Raw genomic sequence first — 14,881 nt, 5'->3', positions numbered from 1 at the left:
GCTCCAAAGAGACTACAATCTAATTTAAGATAGGGGACCAGATTCTCAGGTGTTATAAACTGGCATTGCACTTTGGAAGTCAACGGAGCTACCATGATTGCACCAGTTGAGAATCAGGCCCAAGGTGTTTAAGATTTGCATTTACAGCTAATTTTATATCATTGTACAAAAATTATAAAAGCTTTTTAGTATCCAGTCTTTCTTTCCTTATTTAAGGGAAAAGTTAATGGAGAGTTTTGGCTCCGTAAGGATGCAAAAAGAAATCAAGATTTTAAATTTAGGCTCTGCTGTGACAATAATGCTTAACAGAGCAACATGGGGCTTGAAAAACTTGCTTGTTTTCAATGCCAGGTTCCTGTATACTACAGCAAATTGTCCCACACTTCCATCATTCCTAGAATCACTGCACTAATTCCCTCCAGTGCAGCCTTCTTGTGCCATTAAAGGCCTGATCCTATTGAAATCCATAGTTTTGCCACAGATGATAATGAGAGCAGAAGAAAGTCCTCAATCCACTGTCACTTGGGAAATATACAAAAAATGACAAAATGAGCCTTGGACATTATAATGCTGTTCTATAACCTACTGCTAGTATTCAGAGTAGCAGCCGGGTTAGTCTGTATCCGCAAAAAGAAAAGGAGGACTTGGGGCACCTTAGAGACTAACAAATTTATTTGAGCATAAGCTTTCGTGAGCTACAGCTCATTTCATCGTACACACCTCTCCCTTTGAGGCTGATCCACAGCCCACCAAAATCAACGGGAGTCTTTCCATTAACTTCAATGGGCTTTGTATGAAACCACATATGCAGTTTGTATCTGTGGGAAGGACTGATACCACACTTGTTCATATTCACCTTACTGATTCACATGAAAGTCCCCTACCCATTGAGCCAGATTCTGATCTCTTTACAGACGGATCTCAGTGGAGTCACACTGTGTTTATACCAGAGTAAATCAAATCAGAATCTGGCTCATCTCCTATTCTTTGTCTTGTTATCCACCCCAACCCAAATAACTGCAATGTTCATTCATGAAAAAAATACACCAGTTCGCTGAAGACCCACAGCACCACCCATCAGTAATATTCAGCTTCCTCTAAATCGGGACTAGCGTTTTTAAAACCTTAAGATACTGGAATCTCAGTGAGAGATCACTCATTTTTTCTACCAGTTAAAGGTTCAGTCTTCTCACATTCCAATCAGTGAAGTACACTGGGCTGCATAAATGCTTTTTACACACAGCTACCCAATTCAACAGCTCACATCCAAATGTCACACTTAATATCATCCATCCACTACCGTTGATCTTTCACTTGTCCACCTCTAAGGCTCAGGAACAAGATTTACGACGGGTGCATCCTTCAGTCTAAGAGCGGAAAGCTCTTACTCGGATACAAACAGTGCAAACTTGTATGTCAAAAGATAAACAAGGAGCATTTTTAACTGCCTCACTTACGCTGCAGAAAGTTAGTATCTTTGCCCCTGTGATACCTGCACTGATCAGTTTCCATAATAATGGGGAAACGTAGGGTTTTATGTCACCGCTCCTTTTCTTTTCCCTTCAGATTTCATTCAGGGGTGGACTGAATTGTGTGTTGCAAGAATATTCCTGGGGAAGAGAAATACTTCCTATTTCATTTCCACACCTAATCTTAAAGAGGGGGAGGCGTTTCTCATATACCAGTACCAAAAAAAAAAAAAAAAATCCCACCACCAGGAGCTCTTTCTAAGCATTGTTTTCGCTGCGCTGGGAAGGAGGATGGAAGATGAAAAGAACCAGCCCCATCTGCTCATCTCATCGGAGCAGCGCCATTACCTCCTGGAGGAACAGCACAAACACTGTCCCCAGCTCCTCACAATCACAGCCCTCTTTGTATGAGCAGAGGGGGGGAAAGCTGCTTCCATCATACCAGAAAACCAACAGAAAAAAACCCTCAGAGCCCAGCCAAATCTGCCCCCTCCTCCCAGCAAAGTGGTGGAGAAGCTCTGCCCGGCAGATATGTCTGTTCCTGAGCCATATTTTAGAGCCAGACTGTAAAAAAATCTGGTTTTATGTCTATTTTAAAATCTCCCGCAGACCCTCCCCAATCCTACCTTCTTCCACCCCACCCCGGCTGTCATTCTGCATCTACCATTCACTTCCCCACCCACCCCCATCCGCCCTGTGTATTAGGAGCGGCACGGGCTGCCATAAAACATCAAAGCGATACATTTTCAACTCCCCCCCCCCCCCACTCGGGGCTTCGGAAACCCACGAGCCAGCTCCCTCCGTCTATTCTTCCCACCCGTGCACGCCTAAACCTGCCATCCGTTTGCTCGGACCCATGCTAGGGTCGCAGCATCCCCGAGCTGATGAGCCACGAGCCCAGCTCCGCTTCGACTGGCGCCCCACTCCTTGCAACTTCAAGGCAACCATTGTTCGCCCCGCATCCCCTGCATGTTTTCAGGACGTCTAGATAAGGCTTCCAGCGATGCTGCGGCAGAGGAGGGGTTTTTTGCAGGAGAGCGTGATCTTATCATCTTCCTGCAAAACCCCTTGCAATCACCTCCCAAGCACACAAAGGGCTTAATCCTCCCCCTCCCTCTTCTCCTTCCTTCCCCATGTCGCTACACTCACCGTGATCCGTGGAATATTTTTCTTCCCCTGATAAGACATGTCTCTTGGGAAACAACCCCCAAAACAAAAACCGGGAGGGGTTTGTTTATTGATTTTTTTTTCCTTCTTGCAAACGCTTTATTGAAATTTAAAAATATATAGATAGATATAAAATAAAATCAATTGCAATCAAAAGGAAGTGGGGCGGGGGTGGGAGGGGGGGACGCTGGGGTCTGCAGGGGAGGAAAAGAAGCTTGCCCGGCGCTTTGCAAATCGCAGGAACCGGGACCAACAGCAGCCCCGGCGCGTCTCCCTGTCTTTGCCCCGCTCCAAGCCCAGCCCCAGAATTAGACCGAAGGAGCCAGCGGGGGGAAAAATCCCCGTTGCAATCAAAGCCCGAGCACAAGGAGGCAGCGGGAGCGCATGCGCGCTCAGCCACTCCCTTTTCCTCTGCCGAGCGCGGGGGAGGAAGCACCCGGCTCTGGCCTGGATTGGCTGGCAGCCGCCGGGATATGCAAACGAGCCCCGGCCGCTGTGCAATGGGAGGGGAGAAGAGCGGTAACATGCAAAGTGGCGCAATGGAGGAGCCGCCCTGCCCTCCCCTCCCCGCGACAACCCAACCCCCGGGGCGGGCTCGAGCTGGGAGCTCGCGGCGCGGCGGTGCACGGCCCGGCTGCTGCCCCGGCTCCAGAGCCCCTGGGGAGCAGGCCAGGCCCGGCGGGGCGGGGCGGGGCGGGGCCGGGGGGGGCAGCGTTGCATTGCAGCTCGCTGGATGCTGCAGCGCCCTCCTGGGCTTTGCGCCCGGGCTCCCAAAGCCCCAGCCCACGCTGCCGGTGCAATGCCCCAGCTGGCAGATATGGGGCCAAGCCAAGCCCCCTGCACGGGGCCAGAGCTCCGCCGCCGCCCACGCCCTTTACCACCAGCCACAGCGGAGGGGGATGGGGGGGGGGGGTTGTTCCCCCTTCCCCCCCCCGCCGCCCTTTCCGCTGGCGTGGCTGGAAGATGCTGCTGCGGAAGCTTGCACGGTGGGCGGTTGCTGGGTGAGATCAGCAGCAGGTTTGCAAGGGAATTGGGGGAAGGGGAGTTGCCTTTTTTTTTTTTTTTTTTAAAGGGAAAGGAGAGAACCGCATAACCCTTGGCGAAAGAAAGCATTGCCCAGCAGAACAGGGAGCTGGCTTCTAACCGAGTCCCGGCCTGATGCTCGGGGATGCTGAGCATCCGCAGCTCCCCGTGGGAGCCATAGGATGCACGGTGACTCTGAATTTCAGATCGTTATTTTGAAAGGAATATGCATGTGGATGCCATTGTTTTATTTCACACATACACACAGACCCTCCGCGCTGCCGAGCCAGTAAATCCAATAGGAAAATTCTTTCTGGAGAGCGGGCGCAGCAGGAAATACGGCACTTTCCCTCTTTGTCCATCTCGGCCCTTCCACCTTCCTTGGCGCGATGGAGGAGGCGCTGTTTGAGACTGAACAATAGCATCAGGGCTGAGGAGAGGGGGCTAAAGGAGGGAGAGTTGTACCTGGAGCCTGAGCTCAGGGCTCCCCCCCGAAAGATCTGTGAGCCGGGTGAAAGGGGAAGGGCTCCAGCAAACTTTTAAGTACCCTGCCCCCAAAATTCTTAACAGGCCTGCATAGCAACCCACGGGTTTGGCTTTGACCAGGCCTTCCCCTTTTCGATTGGGAACAACACCTACATCATCTGATGGCCTTTTCCACCCTTCCCAAAAAATACACAAGTAGCTAAGGGGCATCCACGTTCTGCATCTCTGGCTCCCTGCAAGTCTTCAAGAAGCAGGGGTTACGCTGAGCGCCATTGGGCCATCCAGGTCACATTCATTATTAGAGCATTACCAACCCCACGGGTTCAACTATTAGGAATCCGGCCTCAAAAATCATGAGATAAGCTTAACAATCATGAGCTTTTATAAACCAATAACTCCACCCTCGTTCTATTTCTTTGCTTCCGCTTTCTGAGCCTTAAGACCATGCTTGGGTCATGTTTTCCATTTTTTTTCTCTTTGCCTAGGAGCTGGAAACTTACTTTAAAAAAAAAAAAAGAAGAAAAAGCTGAGATTCTCGCATAAACATCAGACTCCAAGAGTTAGCGTGCTAGGGAAAACAATAACGAGCAGGTGCTGGTGACACTTGTTATGCACTGTACAAGACAAAGGAAACATCCGATCCCTGGCCCCAGCATCTTACTCTCTCAAGCCATTGGAATCACCATTCCATATCATATCAGTGGCCTATCTAACCCAATACCCCATCACTGTCAGGGACAGCTGCTTGAGAGGAATGAGACAAGAGACATTTTTCATGGACAGAGGACACAAATCCATCTCTGTTTGCAGGTCTGTATGGGCCAGGTAATGACAAACTAAGGATATTATTTAAACTCCTCAGTGACAAGCGAATTATACCTGTTAAATACAGTACAAACTATAAAAGCCCTATGGATCTGAACCTGCAAGTCTTGTTACTCACACAAGTAACCCATTTGGGGCAGGGGGAAATTGCAGAAAAATTCCAGGGGGAGAGAGCAAAGTTGAGCTAGCATATGGACCGTTGAGGTTATTATATTCTATCCTGCAAAGGCTGGGGAGAGGGCCCAAAAAGTACAGTAAAAGACATAATGCAGCATATAGATCTATGAAAAGTCCAGGGCGAAAACCCCAAGTTGGGGGGGCAACTGCCCCATAGCAAATGACACCTCTGATTTGGGGGCTAATTCCATGAGTAGGGGGTTGCAGGAATCAGGCCCTTTGGATCACAAGATCCTTCCAGATCAAACATACAATGCACAAATGTAAGAGATTAAAAATTGCTTACTAGCAACAGTCTAGCATACTATGTCCAAATTAGTAGCCTGGTTTTATTATTTATTAAATTCCAAAGCACTCAGCCAGGTACAGGACACAATGTGTATAAAGCGCAGATCGGACCATTCCCAAAATTCAAGAGCTTTTGGATTTGAGGTTCCTGTTTCAAGTCCTCCATAAATTATTACTATGATAGCAAGGCCTAGAGGCTCCATCTGAGGTGAGGACCCTATTGTGCTCAGCAAGACCTAGTCTCTCTCCCCAAAGAGACAAAAGGTGGGAGAGGAAGCGGAAGCACAGAGGTGAGGTGTGATGCCAGCATCGTATAGTAGGTCAGTGGCACAGCCAAAATACGAACTCCGGCTAGTGCCCTACCTACTAGACCACACTATCTCTCTAATAAAGAAACCCATAATGCTAGTTTTCATTGGCACTTCTATTGCCGATATCATGGAGATGTTCAGAGATTCTTTCCCATCACCATATTATAAGAACTGTTATCGTACAGAACAACACAGATGAAGAAATTAGATAGCTGGTTAATAGGCTGATCCCAAACACAAGATCTGAACAGCACAAAAGACACCTAGATTCTCATCCACTCCCAGATCACAACCCCATCTCTAACCCTTATGGGCAAGGTCGAGGCCCCATTACACCAGCTGAGGGTCTTGCCCAAAATTTTTCCTTCTGGGAAGTTAAAAGACTTCAGAAGATAAATGATTTTAAAAAACAATTATTAAACTTCCTTGAAGTAGTAACTTAGAAAAGAAAACGTAGCTTATGAACTGACAGCCCATGCCTTTCTTCACATTGACCATCTTAAAAACGATGCGCCCCTGTTCTTAATGGCTCATGTTAATTAGAAACCAGTATTCTCCGAAAGATGTTTTGTATTGGAGTCTATTTTGTTTGTTTACAGGCCTTGGTTTTGCCTAAATCCACACGCTTTAAATTAAGACCAATAAATCCCAATGAAAAGTTAACTGCGGTCGTGAGTTACTAGGTTACAATGAATGGACTGGATAACAAATTTGTGACGTCCTAGTGGCTTGCGGCATAGCCCTTTTGCGATACAGCAATGCTATTACCACAAAATAAATCCTGCCCATGCACTGTGGAAAGGGAAAGAATGCATCCAGCTCTGGAAGATTTAGACAGCTGAGGAATTCAGTCCATTGATTCCTTTTGTACTCCAGAGGTATGGCTCTGCCTGCAGCAGGCTGGGAAACTTAAAATTAGAAGACACCGTAATGAACAAGCACTTTGCCAGATCCTTCTTGCCAAATGCTAAGCAGAGGGGAACTGCCAGTGAGCCCAAACCCTAAATGCCACCTTCCTGACAGCAGACAAAGGAGTGGGATGCTTAAGGTCATTGATATCACTCAAAGTCCTGGAAATTGCTGAGTGAGGGATGATGGAAGAATGTTAGTATCCCAGACCTATCTCTGCCAATGTGGCTCAATGCATCCCTCATTAAGGGTGGAATTACCCAATGCACAGAGCCTAGGCACCAATTAAATCCCAAATTAAAGAGTAAATCTTCTGCCTCTGCACCCAGGCTCGTGATAGGAGGAAGGATTCTTCCCCAAGATTGGGAATAGCTGCACTGCTGTTACATGGGAGCTATTCCTGTCCAATAGCTGAAATAGCCTCTGCAGGGCCCTATGCAAGCCCTCTTCTCCCCTCCCCACCCCTCTCAGTGTGGTGGGGGATGAGAGAATAAACGCAGAAGCAGATAGTTGTGCCTTGCATGTTCCCAGGCCTGCCCCCATCCACCCACCCACCCCATGCCACACAAGGAGTCACGCCCTGCAGGGGGTTCGTGCCCATTGACAGCCCCGACTAATCCTGCCCACCCTTTGCTCAGCACAATCACAGTGGTTTATTGGCCACTGGACCTGCCATGGCTGCAATCAGGTTTTGCCTCTACAAGGCTTAAAATGGTGCATAAGGGCTTGTGCAGGTCTTTTGCACAAGAGTGCATTTCATGTTAAAGGACCACTGTCCAGTCGGTAGGCCAAACCCTACCCGGAGTTGGAGGTGCCCACAATTCTTCATGACTCCTTCCGGTCCATGGCATGGGTTCGTAGGTCTTCAAGTTCCAGGCCTTTTCTCTTCAAACTTCCCTTGACAGAGTTTCCATCCTATCCTCCATCTTCCATGTCTGATCTTGCTGTCCTCTTCCTCCCCTGCTTTCTCTGCTGGTCGTTCTTCTCCCATTGTTATCACATGTCCCACCCACCTCCAACACGTACTCTCCAGGCTATCAATGGGCGTGACAAGTTCATCTTCTTCCTAATTTCTTCCATGTGTACTTTGTCTACCCTCTGCTTGCTTACCATTGTCCTCCTCGGTATATCATTTCGACCTCCTGTATCTTCTTTTCTTCCATCTCTGTAAGACTTCCTCTTTCCAAACAATAGAGCAGGCAGGGACAAACACATTCAGCATGCACTTCTTCCTTTCAATTATTGACTTAATTGCCAGACCCACCGTACTCCTGCCACCTTTTTCACTGCTACCCATGCACACTGGGTTCTTCATTTCCATTCCCCAAATCTCTCTGATGGCACTACGTGTTCTTCCCAAGTGCCCAAAATCTTCGGTTTCTGCTTCCCTCCTCAAGCCTCACTCAACAGCTCCTCTTCTGTATCCCCAACTTGCATAACATCAGTCGTCTTCGTGTTTTCCTTCAGACCACCGTCTTCAAACACACATGCCCGCTCTGATACCATCTCAGGTCCTATAGATTGAATTTAATAGAGAATGAGCATCTCTTTCACTTCCAGATTCTCCGCTGGTGTAAATCAGCATAGTTCAATTGACTTCAGCAGAGCTACACCTCTTTATACCAGCTGAGGATATGGCTCAATAGGGGTTTTGGAATATCCTAGCAAATGTAGGAAAGCAGTGTTTCCCAAAGTGTGGTACGCAGACCCCTGGGTTTCAAGGGGTACGCGGCAGAATTTATTTTACTTTATCATCGGGTTTTTTTAGCAGCAGAAAACAATTCACTAAAATTTAATATATGAGAATGATGTACACTTGTACAGTAGAAATACGCACAGGTGTACATTGTAACTAATATGATAGCACGTTCAGTAACATCGGATAGCACAGCAGAGCCGACGCAAACCACGCGTGCGCGTTACCGCGGCTCAGGCAATACACTGGCCTTTGTGGCACGTGCAGAAGGCATGTTGATGGATAAAAGATAAAAGTGAATAACTACTAGTAGTAATCTAAAGATTGTAGCAAGTACATACTTGGTGTGTATTAATATACACAATTTCTCTTTTTGTTAAACCCATTTACAATGGATCGCTGGCTAAAACCAGGAAGTTTGAAACGTACAAAAGAAAATTACGAAGGAAATACGAATGTTAGTGATAATTATGCTGAAAAATGCAGTGATATGGCGACATCAGACAATTGTGATGACAAAATCAGTGAACCATGTGAACCATCTGTAAGTTTATTGAATGCAAAGAAAACAAAAAAAGCCCGCAAATCTGCTGAAGAATATCTTAAACTGCGATTTTCATGGACTGGCGATGAGGTGGAGCCCATTCCACTATGTGTGATTTGTTACGAGACTCTCACAAATGAAGGTATGAAACCATCCAACCTAAAATACTATTTCGATAGCAAACAAAGAATACGAGGGAAAACCTGTAGAATTCTTCAAAAATAGGCGCAAAGATCTCCAAAAGTCCCAGAAAACAATTCGTAATGTGACGGGAGGTGAAAATATGAAAGCTTTGGCAGCTTCCGATAGTGTGGCGTACTTAATTGCAAAGTCCAGAGCTGCTGAAGTGATCGGTGAGACATTAGTAAAACCTGCAGCCAAAGTAATGGTGCAAGTGATGATTGGAGACAAGGCTAGCAAAGGTATAGATTATGTCCCCCTCTCAAATAACACGGTTCATCGCAGAATCACAGATATGACCGAAAACATAAAGCTGCAATTACTGTTAAGAGTACAGAAGAGTCACTACTATCCACTGCAAGCGGATGAATCCACTGATATTGTGAAGTTAGCTAATCTTTTGTTGTTTGTCAGATATGAGCTGAATAATGAAGTCCACGATGATATTTTGTTCTGCCAACCTATGCCAATACATACAACTGGAGAAGCTATTTTTAAAGCTATTGATGACTTTATCAAAAACAATGACTTGCATTGGAGTCGTTGTGTTGGAATAAGCACAGATGGCCCCAAAGCCATGACTGGTTCGAAGAAAGGAGCTGTTGCACGTATTCAAGCTGTTGCGCCGGAAGCAAAATCGACTCATTGTTGCATTCACAGGGAACCACTCGCCATCCAGAACATGGAGGCAGATCTAAAGCAAGTACTGGATGAAGCTGTGAAAATAATCAATTTTGTGAAAGGCCTCCCTCTGAACGCCCGGCTGTTTTCTCAGCTTTGTGATGAGAGGGGCAATGATTACACACAACTCCTATTTCACACTGAAGTGCGTTGGCTTTCGCGTGGAGAAGTTCTGAATCGCCTGTTTGAGCTGCGAGAAGAACTGCAAGTTTTTTTACGTGAAACCTTTAACCTGCAAGACTGTATACTCAACTGGAGATGGCTATGCAAACTAGCACATATTGCAGATATCTTTGCTCATTTAAACAACCTCAATCTATCTTTGTTGCAAGGGAAACTCATCTCCATATTCCATGTTCAAGACAAAGTGAGCGCCATGGTTGCAAAATTGAAACTGTGGCATGAACGTCTTAGTCGTCGTGAACTGGATTCCTTTCCATCTCTTCATGACTTAGTAATAAACTCGACTAACGAACTTGATAGTGATGTGTTACAAACCATGAAGCAGCATTTGGAAAGCTTGCAGAAAGATCTTTGGAAGTATTTCCCTGAACCAGATAGCACCTTCGAATGGATAAGGAACCCTTTTATCATCAATGTTCAAACATTGCCAAATAACCTCTCTGCTTCAGAAGAACAGCTCTTGGAGCTGGCTTCAGATAGCTTCCTGAAAACAAAATTTGAGCAAAATACACTGACGTCATTTTGGTTGGGTGTTAGCTCTGAATATCCAGCTCTATTGGACAAAGCTGTCAAGTATCTTCTGCCTTTTCCCACCTCGTATTTGTGCGAGATCAGATTCTCTGCACTGTTGGGCATCAAAACAAAAAAAACAAAATTGTCTTATTGATGTGGAGCCCCAGCTTCGTCTTAAGATCACAAACATCGAGCCAGATATCCCCGCGATAGTGTCTGGTCAAAAGCAGTTCCATCCCTCGCACTGAATAGTTTGGTTTGTACTGAAAATTTTTCAAGACTGAAAGAGTAAGTATTAAAACTAGTGCTTTCTTCACGAACCTAGCCAAACCAGCGTATTTTAATTTCAGAATTATACAAATTCACCATATATATATATAATATATATAAACACACACGGGCGCGCGCTGTTCTGCCAGACTGTTGAGTCGCTTCTATTATTTTAATTATTTATAGTACAGTTTCTATATGTAATTATTATTTCTATTAAAATTTTTGTTTCAACTGTATGTAATATAATTTTGCATTTATTTCTAACAAACATTTAATACAGAATGAAACGAATTAGGAGTGCATTATAAAAATGTGGCAACCACCCCCCATCCTCCAAATTATCTTCACCGGAGAAGGGGTATGCCGGTAAGACAAGTGTCTCAAAAGGGGTACACAACAGCTGTAAGTTTGGGAAACACTGTAGTAGAGAATTACATTCCCACTATAAATTACAGGATGGTTCAAGTGAAAATCTAGAGAAAGGATCTCTTTCTCTATTTAAGTCTCTAGGATTTTTGAGTAATTGCAGTTGGACCCTGCTGAGTTTCTACAACATCCTGTTGGTTTTATCCCTATTAAATTCTTTACAGGTTTTCCATAAGGACATTTTGTGATGGCATGAGAACAGAAACATATATTTTGAAGTGCAATGAAAGGAGGGATCGGGGTGGGTTTAAACCTTCCCTGGTAGTTCTGGAAACTCCACAACAGCATCAGCTTTAGTATGTGAGAAGCAAGTTAGAAACAGATTGGTTTCACTCAACCAGCTTTATATTTTTTTCCTAGGAAAACAGACATGTTAGATGACAGATAAATGCTAATATGCCACCCCCATTAGCTGCTCCTCCTGTCACCTGAGTCAACGGGAGTCTTTTTATTGCCTTCAGGAGAAGCAGGGTTAGGCCAATAGAGATTTCACTTATTCATAACTCAGGCCCTGATCAGCACGCGTAGATTGCTACACCAGCACAGAGCCCCATTGACTGGCATGCCTTGTGCGTACAACATTCCACCCGCATGCCATCAAGTGCTGGAAGGGTTAGAGGGGAATTGGTAAATATCTGTAGGGATACATTTGTCCCTCCCAAAAGGTGATGAAAGAAATGTCTACCGTTAATAGCTATAAATTACAAAGGGGAACTTCTGTCACTAGTGGGATGGGGGGTATTTTCTTTTGACCACTAATAAATGTTACAGCTTAAGTTAAATGCACACGGGGGTCAAATAAGCTATGATGATGAGGTACAATCTTATATGACTATTTTCAGCCTCTACAGACAGACATTCTGAATAAATAGTATCTGAAGTTTTGAGTGGAGGGTTTATTTTCCATTTGCGCAAACAAGTCAATAAAAGCAAATCAAAGTGTTTGTCTCTGGATTAAGTTTTCGTTGTTGCTCTTAATATCTTGAGAAACGTAAAGACGGTTCTGACTGAACCATAAGGGCTTACGTAAGAGCTGTTGTCGCCAAGGTTTGAACCTACAACCTCCAGAGTTAAAGCCTGAATGAACTCCCACAGGTTGAGCTGAAGCACTAAGGCTAGGAGTCAAATTTTCTATGGCTTTCAATGGGAATGAGGGACCTAGCTCCCTTAAACCCCTTTGAAAGTCCCAGCCCCCTGGCTGGAAGCTTTCACAGACATATATGCTCTTTGGATCAGGCATAGAGGGGCATACATAACACACACAGAATGGTTTTTATGCTCATATCCCGAGGACAGATGAAGTTTATCCCAAGCATTTCAGGCCCACAGCTGTACTAAGATAAGCTCCCACACTTTCCTAACTGTTGTTGTTATTACTACGACGTACTAATACTTTGTATTAGCTAGTAGGCAAGGGGTAGAAAATAAGACAGAAAATATCACAGTGCTACTAACTAAATCCATGGTGCACCCACACCTTGAATGCTGTGTCCAGTTATGATAGCCTCATCTCACAAAAAGAACATAGTGGAACTGGGGAAAGGTTCAGAGAAGGGCAACAAAGATGTTCAAGGGTATGGAATAGCTTCCGTATGAGGAGAACTGAAAAGATTACGCCATTCATCTTAGAAAACAGACGATTTAGGGGGGACAGGACAGAGGTCTATAAACTCGTGAAGGGTGTAGAAAAAGTGAATTGAGAAGTATTATTTACCCTTTCACACAATAGAAAAACCATGGGTCACTCAAAGAAATTAATAGGCAGAAGGATTAATACAAATGAGGAAATACTTTCTTCACATAATGTAACCTGTGGAACTCATTTTCATGGGTTGTCGTGATGGCCAAAAGTATAACTTGGTTAAAAAAAAGAACTGCGGAAGTTCATGGGGGATAGGTCCATCAACGGCTACCAGCCAAGATGGCCAGGGATGTAACCCCATGCTTGGGGCAACCCTAAACCTCTGACTGCCAGAAGTTGTGAGGAGAAGACAGGGTAGATCTCTCCAAAATTGCCCTGTTCTGTACACTCTTCCTGGAGCTCTGGTACTGGCCACTGTTGGAGGCATGATACTGGGCTAGATAGACCATTGGTCTGGCCCAGCATGGCAGTTCTTATGTTCGTACAGATTGCAGAAGCACCTCAGCGTCCCAGTCAGGGATCATGGCCCCGTTGTGCTAGGCGCTGTAAAAAAACATAATAAAAAGATGGTCTCTGCCCCGAAGAGCTCACGATCTAAGCACTCTAAGGTTATCATTTTGGTCATCACTGCAACTGAACATAGGCCTTCCAGAGCTCAAGCATGTGCCCCTACAGCTTAACCTAAAGAACGAGCTAGGAAATGTAGCAGACTCATGTCATCTGTGAACATGAACAGTGGGTTCAACTACTCTTATTTCACTGGGGGAAATTCTGACTGCATGACTGAGAAAAAAAAATCTGGGTAGATCTTGCCACCAAAAAACCATTTGGTATCAATACCATGGAGCTTATCTTTTCTCTCGGATCTTCTGAAGAATGGGAATCTCCTTTGTGCTTGAAAATTGATTAGTCTCTTAGGTGCCACAAATACTCCTTTTCTTTTTGCGAATACAGACTAACACGGCTGCTACTCAGAAACAGAACAAAGGTTGTTGATTCTGGCTATATTAGGCCCAGATCCTCAAAGGTATTTAGGAGTTGGGCCTTAGATCCTTTCGCAAGTTTGCTCCCAAATGAAGACTCCCTTTAGGGGTTCAAATGAGGGAACCGTTTATGTAGAACAGCCATATTAGCGTTATTCTAGCTGGGATGCAGAGCTTGCTGACAAAATAATGTCTCACCTCTCCAACAACCTAGTGGGTACGGAATCAAATTTAACATACTGCAGATATGACAAAGGATATGAGGAATTAGACACAGCCTTGTCTGCAACAGATTTGGGCCACACCTGGAAGGCTGCCTTGTAGCTGATAAAACAAGCTAATCATTTAAAACTATGTTCCTATTATTTGTATTTCAGTGGCACTCAAAGCACTTGATTACTTCCCCATTGTGCCCCATCAGCACTGTAAATACACAAGAAGACAAGGAGCATCTGGGCCAAACAGTGGAGCCTCTTTAGTCCAAATGGTATTTGTTGGCACCATATCAAAGACCCTGGTTCTTTTCTGCATCAGAAGGAATGATGAGCAAATTGGTAAATTCATGATAAGCACTTAATAGAAAACTATGCTCTCAGAATGTGTGGCATCCCCCTACCATGTGGATTGGTGTCTTAAAGAGGGATCCAGGAAGCTTGCAGGCTTTTGTTTGGTTTTCCAGTAGCCAGACAAATGATTATGATCCATTGGGAGAATATGCAAGTCATTTCTCCGTGTAATTATTTTGCAAGTAGTGATTATCAAATCAAGGCTAGAGAAATTACAGGAATCGTAACAAATTAAACTTGGAACAGCATTTCCAGCTGTTTGGAACAACCTCTCTTGTGCTTTGCACAACGGCTCCATTAGCATTCCAAAGTCTATGATTGTTTGTGCTCTGTACAATGTCCTGTTAGTCATTATTTGTTGCAGGGATGGGCAAGCATGATCATGAGAGCTTGAGGATTTTGCAACAACCCCAGTTATTTTGCAGGTTTGCAAGACTGTTTCTGGAACCTCTTTTTCCTTGCATGTTAAATCCACTTTAGTCCCTCCGTGTTGATACGGTTTTAAAATAGAATTGCTTTCCCAGTCGGTGTTTATTAAC

At 45.0% G+C, this 14,881-nt stretch overlaps 1 protein-coding gene across 6 annotated transcripts in view; it reads right to left on the bottom strand.

Moving 5' to 3' along the window:
- Positions 1-14,881, bottom strand: part of DPYSL2 (dihydropyrimidinase like 2) — a 91,996-nt gene that overhangs the window by 70,354 nt on the left and 6,761 nt on the right. For 2 of the 6 annotated variants that reach the window (XM_073324855.2, XM_073324856.2), the window contains exon 1: positions 2,619-3,011. The exons of 2 other annotated variants lie outside the window; for them this stretch is intronic. In XM_073324855.2, coding sequence (XP_073180956.1) covers positions 2,619-2,657 — 39 coding nt within the window. In that variant the 5' untranslated portion in view covers positions 2,658-3,011. Of the gene's footprint in view, positions 1-1,457; positions 1,636-2,286; positions 2,484-2,618; positions 3,012-14,881 lie in introns of those variants that run through there. 2 more of the 6 variants (XM_073324859.2, XM_073324858.2) reach the window with 2 other exon arrangements.

Source organism: Lepidochelys kempii, chromosome 26 (genome assembly GCF_965140285.1).
Source record: "Lepidochelys kempii isolate rLepKem1 chromosome 26, rLepKem1.hap1, whole genome shotgun sequence".
In the NCBI taxonomy this organism is placed as follows: Eukaryota; Metazoa; Chordata; order Testudines; family Cheloniidae; genus Lepidochelys; species Lepidochelys kempii.
This window is presented reverse-complemented; position numbering and strand designations above follow the sequence as displayed.